This window comes from Bactrocera tryoni, chromosome 3 (genome assembly GCF_016617805.1).
Source record: "Bactrocera tryoni isolate S06 chromosome 3, CSIRO_BtryS06_freeze2, whole genome shotgun sequence".
Classification (NCBI taxonomy): domain Eukaryota; kingdom Metazoa; phylum Arthropoda; class Insecta; order Diptera; family Tephritidae; genus Bactrocera; species Bactrocera tryoni.
In genome coordinates this window covers 59,765,370-59,780,653 of record NC_052501.1, presented here as the reverse complement: position 1 = coordinate 59,780,653, position 15,284 = coordinate 59,765,370, and the positions used below count along the sequence as shown (strand labels likewise).

Sequence of the window (15,284 nt, the reverse complement as noted above, 5' to 3'; positions counted from 1 at the left end):
TAAATTTAAACAACCAATACCACATCCTAATTGGTTAGAACTTACATAATATGTTTAAGTTAACTGCTTCATGTACACTGCGTTGTAGTGCTTCGTTGGCACTCTGACATGTATAAACCACACCATTCATTTCCTGAGAAACGTTCACTTTGAATGCCAGGGTCGAGACCGTGCCTCCCCATAATCCTGGTTTGGACGAATTATTTATGCCTTAAATAATAAATAAATTAATAAATTTATTTTTACTAGAAGGAAACATTTCAATATATATACATTAGATGTATTAAGATTTTATTACAAATGTCGTATTGTCGAAAGCCGAAGAAGTAATATAAATTGTTCAGACATACCAACGAATAAAATAAAAGTGAAAAATTACACAAAATCATCAAAAAGTAAACAAGAAATTCATAAGGAAAACAGAAGCAACACAATTTCATCATTTCTACGAATAATTTATACGAATAATTAAAAACACAGAAAACTTATCCAACAATTTTTAATAAAAAACGAAAAATAGATAAAATTTTGTGTAGTTTTCAAAGAATGCATTATAAATTTTTATACGCCTTAAACTTACCATCGATTGGAATACCATCCTTCCACCAAGTGAGTTTTGCTGGCGGATTGCTTGAACTCGAATCACAAATTATAGCAACTTCCATACCAGGTTTTAGAACTTCAGGTTCAACGCGAATTTTAACAATTTCTGGCGCAACTGTAAATTATATTAATTAAACATTATGATAATTTTCGTAACATTTCTTAATATACCATATGTATTATATTTATCTTTTCTTTATTTGTTGACATTCGATATTAAAAATTATAATTAATATTAATACTGATTATTATTTTACTCATCATTTGTCATTGTAATACTTTTATCACAACCTATGATCTATAGTAATGAAATAATTATCATAACTCACAGCAAAAAACCTTAACACATAAAATGAAATGTTAGGTTTGACATTATGTAGAATAACAAAAATTATTGGGTTAAAAAGCCATAAAATAACATATAGCTTACCGTAGGGCAATACTTTTTGTCTTGACTTTTGCACATTCCAAGTTATTACCAATTGATTAAACTATGTACATACATATGTATATAAAACCAATAAATTTCATATACATATGTACATATATAAACTAATACTTAGCAATATTCTCTCTTAGATGAAGTTGGCTCAATATTTTATAAATATACCATATACTATATTATTATGCTCTCCAAAACGAAGCGATCAAATTTTTTAGTACACTTTTAATCGGATATACTTACAATGAACGCTTAAAATAGTGCTTTCGAAAAGGGGAATCTCAGTAGCACTATTGGATGCCTCGCAGCGATATTGCGCTTGGTTATCTGTTACATTCGCTAAAATCGTTATTTCAGCAGAGACAGACTTATCAGCTGTTCGTATCACGGAGTTAACCTATAAGTATAATAATATCACCAATATTTGTTTTTAGTATACTCATTTGAAATATATCTTGTAACAGTAAAATTATACACATAAACATAAGGTATCAAATTGTAAAAATAAAGAATATCTACTAAACCTCTAATAGGTAAAAATAATAAGTATTACTAATTCAATGCCCATTATTTATTAGTTTTTCCCGAAAAAAATAAACATTTATTTGTAACATGAAGATTATTTTTTGAAATATATGTATCTTTATACAGTTTAATACCATGGTGGAATATTTTGAAACCGACCTTCTAATATAAAATAATACTTAATAGAAAGAACACATTATAAATCGTAAACGTGAGGGTGACATACTTTATTATTGCTGTAGTGAGTAGTGTGCGGCAAAGTGTCGCGTTCAGAGCTCGCATTCGTCACAGAAAATAAGCAGAATATGCCAAGAAAACTATGAATTTTGCTTCTCCTACCAATGGTACTGGCAGTAGCAAGACAATCGTCGCATGGCGTTGTCATTATCCAAAAGGCCTTTGAATCAATAATATTTTCCATTTCTTTGCTTTTCAAAGTACATAATTTTTCTAGAAGCAGCAAATTCAGTTGAAATCCGTCCAACAAAGGAATGTACACTGAGACCCTGTATTCGACGCTAATTCTCACGCAAAAATTCGAGTGGTTTGTTTATCGCCCGCAGATCCTTGGTTTTTCTTCGTTATTTTCAGAACTAAATCCATTTTTTTAATTTTCAGTAATGTATTTATAATATTATATTGTAACTTTTACTATCCAAACAGCTTTCCGACTTAAGTAGTTCTTATAATTATCATTTTAATCTTGCAACCAGTTGCTACAAAGTATTATAGTTTTGTTCACCTAACGGTTGTACGTATCACCTAACAATCATTCGAACTAGTTTAGAAATGCGCCCTCATTCGAACCAGTTAAATCCCAAAATTTTAATCAATTTCAAGGATATAATAGCACAAATTTTAGAAAATATGTAGTTGAGACGATGGATACAGATTATGAACAAGTCCATGAACTCAAAGGAACACTTCCAATAGTTGAATTAAATATAAAATATGATAAAATTTTATGTTTTAAAGATACTGGATCATCTACTTCACTTTTTAACGAAAACATTACCTTCTTATAAGAGAATTCCAATAAAAACTCCCTTGAAATTTAAATCTCTTGATAGCGAAACAAAAATAAATTTAGAAATAATTACTGAACTACCAAAAGAAATTCATAAAAATGCAACAATGTCGTGGAAATTGACTAATTTTGAAGAAAAAATTTTAATGCAATTATTCTTCAAAATATATTACAACCGCTAAAGCTATTATAATATCCCTATAAAGTAGATGAGATTCACCAATTATATAGTATCAATTTGGATGAAACATTTACAAAGCATTTATATGAAAACTTAAATTGTGAGGAAAGAAATCAGTTAAAATCAAAGTTACATGAATACCAAGATTTATTTTATACTGAGGCTCAACACCTAAGAAATACAAACATAATGCAGCATAAAATAAAAACAGTTACTGATACACCCATTTATTTAAAAATATATAAGTATTCACAAATACATGAACAAGAAGTAAATAAACAAATAAAAGATGTGCAGGGACAATTATTTAATTATTCCGTCACGGAGAAAGAGCTCTTTGTCATCGTTTGGGCTGTTGGCTATTTTCGGTCATATTTGTACTGAGTTAAGTTTACCATTTCTTCTGATCATCAGCCACTCAAGAGGTTGTACACAAAAACGGGGGGAAAATACGCAATTCCAAGACTTTACCGGTGGTTGATTAAGTTAACCTTTATGTGCTCGGTAGTCTACATTTGTAGCATTTTTGCAAAAAAAGTTTAAGAAAAAAAAATTTTTCATAACAGCATTGTCCGAATTTTCAGTAGCTTCCTAAAAATCAGTTCTACGCAGATTTGGCCACTAACACGTAAAAAAAATAGTTTACAGCCCCCCCCCAGACCCTACTTTTCGAAATGACCATCTCCTGGCGGTTAGTCTACAAATGTAGACACCGTATAAAATGTATGAAAATTCACATCACTCTTCCACTCAACTCTAATTTTTTGAATACGATTTCTGAATAATTAGGCTGGGCTTGCGTTACTGACTTTTCAGCGTATTTCGCAATAGCTATAATAGTTTTTGAGTGATTTATATTCAATATTCATATTGTAGTGATCAGTTTTGCATTGCTTCTCAAGCACCGGGTATAAATCCCGAAGGATCTGATGCTGAAAACGAAATGATGCTTGAAGAAGACGATATTCGATCCGATGAGCAGATAGAAGGCGTATTGTTTGAAGCAGATTACGAGGAAGAGATGGATTTCGAGGAGGAGGAGGCAGATGAACAGTGTCTGGTTCGCTGGTTTCAAAAGAAAACACTACCTGGCTTTCCAATCTGCCTAATCAAGCAATTCGATTGAGTGTTCATAATATATTTCGTGGCACTGCTGTTGGTCGTGCTACCAAAGGACTCATCGAGTCAAGTGTATTTCATTTGATTTTCGCCCCATCGATGTTCGATCAACAGAAAGAAGAGAATGTGGAATAAAGTGACAATTGTTAAATTGAGAGCATTCATTGGGCTCTTATTTTTGGCAGGTGTCAATAAGTCTAACGATGAAGACATTGATGTATTGTGGACTACAGAAGCAGTTTGTTACTACCGTGCTGTAATGCCAAAATCTCGGTTCAAGGAAATTTTGTGGTTCATTCGGTTTGATAATGAGCGTACTAGAGCTCCTCGACTAGAAAACGATAAGGCTGCTCCAATTTCTGCATTATGGGCTTTAATGAACAACAATATTCGCCGCTATTATCAACCATCAGGAGAGATAACAGTTGACGAACAACTATTTGCATATCGTGGAAGAACTAGATTCACGCAGTACATACCATCAAAGCCTGCAAAGTATGGCATAAAAGTCTGGTTCGCATGCGATGCAAAGTCATTTTATCCTCTCAACTGCGAGATTTACACAGGAAAGGAATCGAATTGGAGTCGTGCAACTAATGTAGGAGAGAATGTCGTGCGAAGACTAGTTTACCCTTGGCAAAACACCGGAAGAACCATAATCTGTGATAACTTTTTTACTTCATTGAATCTGGCTAGGCATTTGATGTCGAAAGGGCTCTCTCTTCTTGGTACTGTTCGTCAAAACAAAACATTTGTGCCAAATGAAATGAAAGCAGACCACAAACGAGCAGAACAGTCAACAATTTTTGGCTTTCTCGAAGCAAAATTTGCGTTGGTAACTTACGTGCTAAAAAAAGGGAAAAGCTGTTATACTACTTTCCAGTACGCTCTTGACAAATGCTAATGTACCTGAAAAGAAAAACAAGCCACAGCATATCCTTGACTACAACGCTACCAAAGAGGGCGTCGATGCAATGGACAAAATGCTTTCTGCATATTCCACTAAACGGAAAACTTTGCGTTGGCCTTTAGCAATATTTTTTAACATGCTAGATATAAGCGCTCTAGCCGGATTCATTATATATTCGGAAAACAACGACCATATCCAACAAACAGACAAACGACGAAAGTTCTTGCGATGCCTAGCAAAACAGCTTTTCATGCCAGCAATTGAACAGCGCTCTGAAAATCCAAGGGTATTAGGCCATGCTCCAACACGCCTGGCTATTGAAATGGCACTCGGAAGTTCTCCTAATTCCGGCACTTGCCTGATATTTCTAACGACTTTCAACCTATGCACCCTGTTCGATGTCAAAATTGTGAAGCTGGAAAGCGTAAAACCACACGCAAGATTTACAGTTGGTGTAAAAAACCTGTATGTGACACACATGCCACAACATATACTTTGTGTAAATGTCGTACAATGATTGATATTTAAACATTTTCAACTTAACTATGTATCTAAAAATCATATATTACATAATAAATATGCATTCAAGTATAAAACTCTTAGTGCCAGTGTTTTTGTTCATATTTTTACATAGTTTTCCATACTTGCTACAAATGTAGACTTCCGACCGCCAACGTAAGTTTACAATCCCGAGCACATAAAGGTTAAGCGACTATAGCGTAGCAGACTTCTTAAGTAGAATAAGTTCTGATACCCACGAAATAAATTTAGGCAGTTTCGGTAGCACAAATTCTCTGTATTATAAAATAAATGGTCATGCAATGACAATTCATTCCCATAAGAAGACTTAAATTGCCATATTGGCATTTTAGATACAATGGTTAATAAATTTCCAATACAAATTACATTAATAAATACGAAAATAAAGGATTTTGAATTAAATAACGATAAGAAAAAGAATATATATGTATAAATTTAGAAGATCTTAATGGTGATTTAGAAGGAAAATTGCGACAACATATAGCGAATGGGAAAAGGGAATCTACACAAATATAAAATTTGCAAAAAAAGATAATAAAGTTATAAGAATATGAACCAAATGTGAAGTTTTTTAAGTTTTCTTACATGGCAAAAGATATGAATTCGGAAGAGCAAAAATTTAAGAAAAGTTACTTGTACCACAGAAATGAGACAGGACATGCTGGTATAATGAAAATTATCAAGGACCGAAAAAATATATATAATACACATATTTTAAAACTTTAATTCAAATATATGTATTTCAACAATTGCTACGTTCGTAATAGAGCAAAATACGATCGTAATCCAATAAAGTCTAAATTTATTATAAGTGAAACACTGAAAGATATTAACCAGGTTATACATATAGTCGTATATACTAACACAAAGAATAAATTTTTTAATTTTTATAGATCGATTTTCTAAATTTGCTACTGCTTACTACTAATTGAAAAATTAAGACAATATAAATCACAAAAAAGATATTTTAAAGAACTGATAACAGATAATGAGTTCAGAAGCGTAAATATTAAAGATTACCTAAGGAATGAAAATATAACTTTACATTTAACGAAGCCTAACAAATCATACTGGAAATTCTGACAAAAAACTTTAAGTGAAAACATTAGAATCTTAAATTTTGAAAGTAACTCACTAACCATTAAAGATAAATTAAGTAAATCTATAGAATATTATAATAACTCATATTATTAGGAGGACGGAGTCATGTGTAGAAGTTCACGCAAGTGAGGAAAGTTCTCTGGTCGCCATTCACTTGGGAGGGTCCAGAAACGATTATTTTACATATGGCTCAAGCAGCTCACGACTTCCGCTTTTAAACCAAGTTTCCTCTGGGTAGCCTAAGAACATCCATTCGGAGGCGAGCTAAAGTGAGAAGGCGAAATATGCCCTACACAGGGGTGGGCTGGGTTTAGGACCCGCCCCAAATGAAAAGATCTAACATCGACTAGGACCACTATCTTGTGTCAGCGAAGATTCGCACCTGCCTCTGTGCAGCAAAAAACGCGCGTCAACAAACACAAGGATGGTTCGACGTCGAGAAGCTGCAATCACAACAGACAGCCGAACGATTTTCTACTCGGCTTGCACTCCTGCTCTCTGAGAGCACTCATCAACAACTCGGTATAAGGGAACTGTGGGTCGGCACTCTACTCTTGTAGAACCCTAGAAGGTGACCTAGTAACCGACGCTCAGAGCATATTAAAGTTATGGAGGGAACACTTCTCCAGCCTGCTGAATGGCAATAAATGCATAAAACCAGGAGAAGGCGAACTCGATTCCCCAATCGATAACGATAGAGCAGACGTTCCATTGCCCGACCATGAAGAAGTTCGAATAGCAATTACCCGTCTAAAGAACAACAAAGCAGCGGGTACCGATGGATTATCGGCCGAGCTATTCAAAAACGGCGGCGAAGAGCTGATAAGGAGCATGCATCAGCTTTTTTGTAAAATATGGTCGGATGAAAGCATGCCCAACGATTGGAATTTAAGTGTGCTTTCCCCAATCCACAAAAGTTAGACCCCACAATCTGCGCCAACTACCGTGTGATAAGCCTTAACATCGCGTATGAGGTTCTATCGAGCATATTGTGTGAAAGATTAAAGCCCACCGTCGACAAACTCATTGGGCCTTATCAGTGTGGCTTTACTCCTGGAAAATTAAGAACTGAGCAGATATTCACCATGCGCCAAACCTTGGAAAAAAAACCGCGAAAAGAGGATCGACACAAACCACCTCTTAGTCGACAGCATGATGTCGGCCTTTATGCCGCGATGTCTGAATTTGGTATCCCCGCAAAGCTATGTAAACTGACGTTGAGCAAAACTAAAAGCTTCGTCAGGATCGGGAAGGATATCTCCGAGCCGTTCGATACCAAACGAGAGGTTTCAGACAAGGCGACTCTCCTTCATGTGTCTTCTTCAACCTTCTTCTGGAGAAAATAATTCGAGCTGCAGAACTAAATAGAGAAGGTACAATCTTCTATAAGAGTGTACAGCTGCTGGCGTATGCCGATGATATTGATATCATTGGTTCTGCTTTCTCCAGGCTGGACAAGGAAGCACAGAAAATGGGTCTGGCAGTGAACGAGGGCAAGATAAAATATCTCCTGTCATCAAACAAACAGTCGTCGTACTCGGGACTAGGCACCCACGTCACTGTTGACAACGTCCGGTGTGTTTAACGTAGGTACCTGCTGACGACAACCTTACTCCACGGCGCTCAAAAGCACAGCGGACCAAAATAATGCGTTGATCAGCGCCCTGAGAATGCTAAGCATTTTCAGTACCAATTGGCAGTGTGGCATGGACACACTAACCACCTTGGTAGGGTTCGAGGCCCATCTAAAACCTCTGCCGTGCTTTGGTCCGGCACCCGGTTGCAATGCAACTCCACATTCAACTGACAAGGTCAGTTCTTCCTGCATTTGGGTTTTAACCACAACCACCACGAATCTCCACAAAGGGCCAAACCCAATGAGCAGATTGGAGTTACCTACAAGGGCAACTGCTCCCTCGTGGTACCAGAATTAAGTCTCCGGTCAGACCTCGTAGCCAAAGCTACTACCAGTTGAGCTTCCATACAGCTCTGGACCGGTAGCCAGGATATTAGTCGCCTCTTACGACAGGCATGCCTTAGCACGGGTATATTCGCTTTCCCCCCCCGAATTCAAGGGGGTCCCCCCTACCCGCAGGGGGAGTCACTGTTGACAGTCATAACTTCGAAGTTGTAGATAATTTCGTCTATTTAGGAACCAACATCAACACCAACAACAACTTCAGCCTCGAAATCCAACGCAGGATATCTCTTGCCAACAAGTGCTACTTCGGACTAAGAAGGCAATTGAGAAGTAAAGTCCTCTCTCTACGAACAAAAACAAACTCTATAAGTCCCTCATTATTCCAGTCCTAGTGGACGATGACAACAACTGATGAGTCGACGTTGCAAGTTCTCGAGAGAAAAGTTCTGCGAAAGATTTAGGGTCCTTTGCGGGTTGGCTACGGCGAATATCGCATTCGATAGAACGATGAGCTGTATGAGATATACGATGACATTGACATAGTTTAGCGAATTAGCGGCTACGCTGGCTAGGTCATGTCGTCCGAATGGACGAAAACACTCCAGCTCTGAAAGTATTCGACGCAATAACCGCCGGGGGAAGCAAGGGAAGACCTCCACTCCGTTGGAAAGACCAGGTGGAGAAGGACCTGGCTTCGCTTGGAATCTCCAATCGTCCCCACCTTGCAAAAAGAAGAAACGACTGGCGCGCTGTTGTTAACTCGGATATAACCGCCAGTAAAGAAGAAGAAGATATCATTCTATTACAAAAAAAAACTAATTAACATAGAATCAGAAAATTGTAATAAGTTAAATATACATATACGTATAATAAATGAATGAATGAGGTAAATTGGATAATGTACATGTTACAAATATTAAAAGGTAAAATAAATATGCAGACAAATTTAATATTCAAGAGATTATTATTATTATATTTTAAGCTTTCAGGCTAATATATAAATACGTTATTGAATATTTGCATACATTTTAAGATTTCTTACAGTTAAGTAAATTTTGTATTATTTAGTCTTAAGATCACCTTGAAAATAAAGGAGCTAAAGCTACTTAAAACGTATATTTAATTGCATATCTCGCGCGCGGGAGTCGAGTATCGAACGTTCACAGCGGCTTACAAAATTTGAGAACCTCACAAGCACGTGCGCGAGAATCGATTATTGAGGGATCGTAGCGGCTTGCTGAACAAAATTTCAGAACTTCCCAAGGCCAAATTTCGAATTAGTAGAGGTTGACCTACGGGAAAATACTTTACTTATGGCCAACTGTATGTTAGTTTATCGCGGTATATTGTCGGAGGTCCTGAAAATCAAAATAAATTTATATTGCTGCCACAAAATAAATTAACATCAAATATCGTTTACACGGAAGCGCTGACTCAATAAATTATTTTTCAGAAGCAGAGAAATTAAAATACGGTAGAATCGCGCAAAGGGTAACTCGGGAGCAAGTTAAACCTTCGGCTAAGTTGCCGGTTTTGAGCGTCCACGTACAGCTCTAAAAAGTTACCTTTTGGTTAACTTTTTTGAGCTTAACTTTTTGTTCAAACCCAACCGTTTGGTTACCAAGAAAAACAATTGCTATGTATTCCCCGAATTCCTATGTAAAAAATTATTGTCGGTGTCCCGAAGTACATACATATGTACGATTGGCGTTGGATTTCCAAGTATCTAAGGCAACCATCTAAAAAATAAAGAAAGAATATCTTGAAATTTTGAAGGCAATGGCGTGGAGTTGCAACCAAGAAAACTTTACAAAATCGGAATATCTCGTTCTTCAGGCAAGGTTTTATAAATGGACGCTTAAGCGAAAGACAGCGTAATTGTGCAATGAGTGGTCGAGTTTGCCAAATTGCACTCTGCAAAACATTTTCATACAACTGATGAATGGCTAGCAAATATTCTAGAAAAAATACGGTATTCCCACTTAAATAACACCGTTCATTCATAATTTGCGGGTAAAAATTAATGAAACGGAAATTTCGGACATGCAGCTGTATAACGCAGGTGAATCTGGTTTATTTTATCGTTTTCTGCCATATAAAACATACTGTCATTCCGCAAACGAAAAGACGGAACCATTTATGTTGTGTGCGAACGCAGATGGTTCGCATAAGTAAACTATTCATAATTTGTAAATCCGCAAACCCCCGTTGCTTCAAGGGGTGGGTTCAACATTGAAATATGCTAACTCGCAAAAGTCTTGGACGACTTCAGAGCTATTCTACCGCTGGTTCCATCATTTGTTTATTAAGCAGGTAAATTTATTTTTTCTTTCATTATAAATTTTTAAGTTTGCCGAAATATTTTTCAGGTTCGCAATTTATTTGCTGAAAATAATTTACCAGCAAGGGCATTATTGCTGATTGATAACTGTACTGCACAAGTTACAGTCAGATGATGAAAACATTACGGCAATGCTTTTACCACCTAACGTGACAGCTGTTTTGCCGCTAGTATCCAAATCCCATATGATTGCTGAAATTAGGATACCGGGCTAAACTGTTATGGAACATTGTAACACAAGGCTGCTTAAATCATCATGGGTTGAATTGCCAAGAGCTGTGCTTGGAAAAGTATAAAAGAGTGGCTATACGACAGTGAAGAAAAAATTCTACTGCTTCCATTGAATAAATCAAATAGTTCTCACGATGATACACTTCGAGAGATACAATCGTTATTGGCCAAGGTGGGTGGTGTTGACGTCAGCAGTGAAGACATCGAAAATCAGAACACAATCGAAGATGATGAAGGTTTCGAAGTGTCTGACAATGAAGTTGAGGAATCAGTTATCGAGGAAGATATGCAGTAATAAAAAGTGAGTTTTTCGGAAACACTTGAATGCATCAATACCTTAGTAAAGTGGTATGAAAACAATAACGAAACAAATCAGATATCACATCTGTTAATATGCGGACGAAAATTATCAGGAGCTATTACAAAGAAGAAAAGAAACAAACAAGTACGACCGCTTCTTTAAATCAGCTCTTACAAATTAATATATACATACATACATATGTATGTATAGTGTGAAAAAGTACAAGCTTAATCTAAGTTTCTGTTTTGTTACGAGTGGAAGTGAGTCATGCAAATAAATTAAACGTATTATATCACCGAAATTATGTTTATTTCCGGTATTTTTTTTCAAATTCGGAAACACTTTTTTATTTCGGAAAAGTAAAACACCCTTGGGACATTTTGATTAACTTTTTCGCTATTCTACTGTATGTATGTAGTAAAGGCCTTTTTACAAAAATTTAAAAAAAATAAACGGAACCGGAACTTCAATCCACTAAGGTTTGTCATCTTTGCAGCATTCCACCAAATTACCTCAGAGATTTTTTCTGCTGCTGCAAAAACAACAACAACATCTTGTAAGATATTCGGTGCGTCATTGAAGTACGGCCCTAATTGCTGTCTAGGAGGTATTGCCTCTCTTTATTTATTATTAAGATAAATTGTTGCACCTAACATTAAATTTTATCTTCATATCTAAAAAAACACCCTGTATTAGAAAAAAATCTCTATATTATATAGCAGTAGTGAAATACAGATCGATATATCATATGTATACGTATAAGTTAATTTTTACTTACTCTCTTATCGTTCTTGTACCAAGTGAGGGTAGCTAAGGGGTTTCCACCTGAAGAGACACAAAGTAGTTTTTGCACAGAACCGGCCGGTATAATTTGTCCTTCCATATAGCCAGAAATTATGGGGGAAGAAGGGGGATCTGTAAAAAGGCAAAAACGGTAGAAAAATCGCACCAAACCAGAAAATCAAAAATCAATATGTTAAGGGCATTAGATCAAAGTAAAGACCAATTTCCCTTATAAACGGTTAAAAGTTAGTTGATTGTATTAACTTTTGAATGAACCTATCTCACATACTGACTGACAAATTCGATATGTAAAATATGGGAGCAGGAGTAATGGGGGCAAGGTTAAATTTCACACATTAGACTTTATTAAATACAATTTTATAAGTTCGCTAAATTAAACTAAAATGTTTTGCATATTTACAGACATATGCGGCATTAAGTTAACTTTTATATTAGCTACATGAGTATAGTACATTATTACCAGAAAAAAATTGTTTGTGAGTTTCATTGTACATCACTGATTGACCGATATAATGTTATAATTATTTTTTTAGATCCAACATCAAGGTTTAAACAATCCAGGAGCTGAAATATGCGCACATCAACTCCATGTTACCTACCGGTCACCTTTTCGAAAATGATTATTGATTAAGCCTAATAGCAATTCATTTGGAAGATGGTTAGCAATAACAATTATAACATTTTGTAAACTAATCATACCCCCACATACAATTTAACTCTTAGCAGATATGTATGGTATGTTCAAATGAACTGAACAAAAGCAGCTATCTCAAAGAAAAACGCTGAAAATTTCAATTTGCTTTTGTAATTGTACTGAATGTATGTATGAATCAAAAGATCGACGCATTCAATTAATTAAGGAGGTCAAAAATATTGACATTAGCAGTAACACAAATTTGGAACAAAAATATGTTTCATGAGCTGTAATTAATTAACAGTTTTTTAGATTGTTTGTCATAAGCCAATTGAAAATAACAACAGTCTTCTTGAAGAGTTCAAATGTTAAAGTTCATTTTAAAGCTTTTAATTTTTGCTTACTATGCACTGTACAAATATATGTATGTACATACATACATACATGTGTACAAATGTAAGAACCTTAATAGAAATTCTCCAAAACTAGCCAAAATTTTCTAGAGTGTTGTCCTACCCGAACATAATTAAATTCTCAGAACAATGGTTTTTGTGGGAGAGAAAAAACATTGTATAACTATTGAGCACTTAATTTTCTATTATTAATTGGGCCCATACACGACACACATGTGCGTTCGATCTGTGTGAATTCGTTTCGCCCATACACGACACATAAATCCATTTTGCGATCGTTCTTCACACAGTGAACATGTGCGACAGGCAAGCGGAACATTTTTTCGAATTTATTTCTAATGTAGCACTTTTATCGATTTCTTTCTATTTCGTTAAAAAGTTATTCCAACTTTTATTTTTCTCAATTTTATTTTTATTTTTATTTATTTATTTTATTATTTGTAAAATAATAATACAATTATTATTATACATTAAACATAAGGAGCACTAGCTACAGAGGCTTTCAGCTCACGGCTTAATTATAAAAGACTTAAGTAACAGAGATGGAACCTTCCATGTAGGATATATTTGCTTGTAAATATGTTTTTATAGACTAAAAATTATATGTTATAAATAAATTTAAAAAGGAAGGATAACTTAAATATATTTTTTTAACTTTGTATGAGATAGGAATTCAGATATTTTAGTGATGTTTACAATAGATGTTATTTTTAATAGATCAAGAGCTTTATTATTCTGAAATATACTGGTCCTTGCTGAGTTGAAGAAGGGGCCTTCATCCAGTAGTTGTGTTATGGTTAAGGACGACGAGTTACAGTTTAGGCAGGATGAAATACGGTTTCCATTTAATAAATGGGAATGCGTTAATGACGTATGACCAAGACGAAGGCGAACGAAGGCTTTTATATCTTGGCAATGGCCTGTTGGCGGATAAGCAGGTTTTTTCCCTTCTTGGTTGCAGGGGGCGTAGTGGTGTTGCACATTCTTCCAGGCATTAACTTTTATGGCTTTTTGTTTTGAAACGATTAAATGGATTATGTCGTTTTTTTCGATGTAGTCAAAAACAATCAATGGCTGTTTTGCCGCCAATTTGGCGTTTGCATCGGCCCATTCATTTCCGGTAATACCGGCATGTCCAGGGATTCACATAATTTTTATTTTTGTGTTCCCAATTAGTATGTTTCTAATTTGCGCAATGAGGTAGAATTTGTTGGATGCATTTAGGAGAGCTGAGATAGTAGACTTGCTATCAGTACATATTAATGTTTTTAAGTTAGAGTTTTGTACTAAGGATAGCGCATTATAGATGGCTGCTGCTTCTGCGGTGTACACTGAGCTGTAATTGGGCAGGTGTCCAGCTTTTAATGTCTTTCCAACGTTATCAACAATAGCAAAAAAACGTGTAGAAGTCGGCCTTCGAAGCGTCAGTAAAAATGAGTTTCCAATCTACGTAGTGTTGTACAATGCGCTCTTTGAACAAACTTTGATAAACCCTGGAATTGGTGTTCTTTTTATGATGTTTTTGAAGATGTAGATCGAACGAAGATTCTTTGAGTAGCCACGATGGGGCAAAAGAAATAGACTTTTCCTCCGGTATAGTTGTAATACCTAAATCCTTAGCTAATTTAATGCATTTAGAAATAGTGGAAGAAGTAGTGGAGTTAGTATCGTCGGTCCATTTGGCTTTTACTATACCATATAAAAGCTTATCATTACATAATAGTAGTTTTGGAATAAGCTTTTGCGAAGTATATATAACTCTTTCCTCGATGGATGGGAGTCCGGCTTCCGTTAATGTGAACTTTATTGGTGATGTTGGGAATGCCCGAATACTTCTTCTAACACCTGCATGATATGGTGCAAAGATTTTCTTTATGTTGCTTTTGGCACAATTGCCGTAGATAGGGAGACCATAATCAATCTTAGATAAAATTAAAGATCTTGTAATATTGATGAGAGAAGAAATGTGAATTAAACAGTGTTTTGATGATAGATACTTAATTATATTAAGCCTATAAACAGTCGCTTACGAAGATTTGTACAATGTTCCTTAAAAGTAAGTCTCTTTTCGAATATTAAACCTAGAAATTTAAGACTAGTAGTATTTACAATATTTACAATATTATAGATTAGATTGAAGTTATTACATTTGTGTTTTCTACAAATATGGAATAATTTGCATCTGTTTATA

The 15,284-nt window shown here is 35.3% G+C and overlaps 1 protein-coding gene across 5 annotated transcripts in view; it reads right to left on the bottom strand.

Annotated features, from left to right (window-relative positions):
* LOC120770318 (nephrin) overlaps window positions 1-15,284 on the bottom strand; it is a 91,591-nt gene that overhangs the window by 25,558 nt on the left and 50,749 nt on the right. For all 5 annotated transcript variants that reach the window (XM_040097697.1, XM_040097700.1, XM_040097696.1 and 2 more), the window contains exons 10-13: window positions 12,021-12,157; window positions 1,289-1,442; window positions 581-718; window positions 46-210 (exon numbers count right to left, since the gene is read on the bottom strand). In XM_040097697.1, coding sequence (XP_039953631.1) covers window positions 46-210; window positions 581-718; window positions 1,289-1,442; window positions 12,021-12,157 — 594 coding nt within the window. The remainder of the gene's footprint in view (window positions 1-45; window positions 211-580; window positions 719-1,288; window positions 1,443-12,020; window positions 12,158-15,284) is intronic.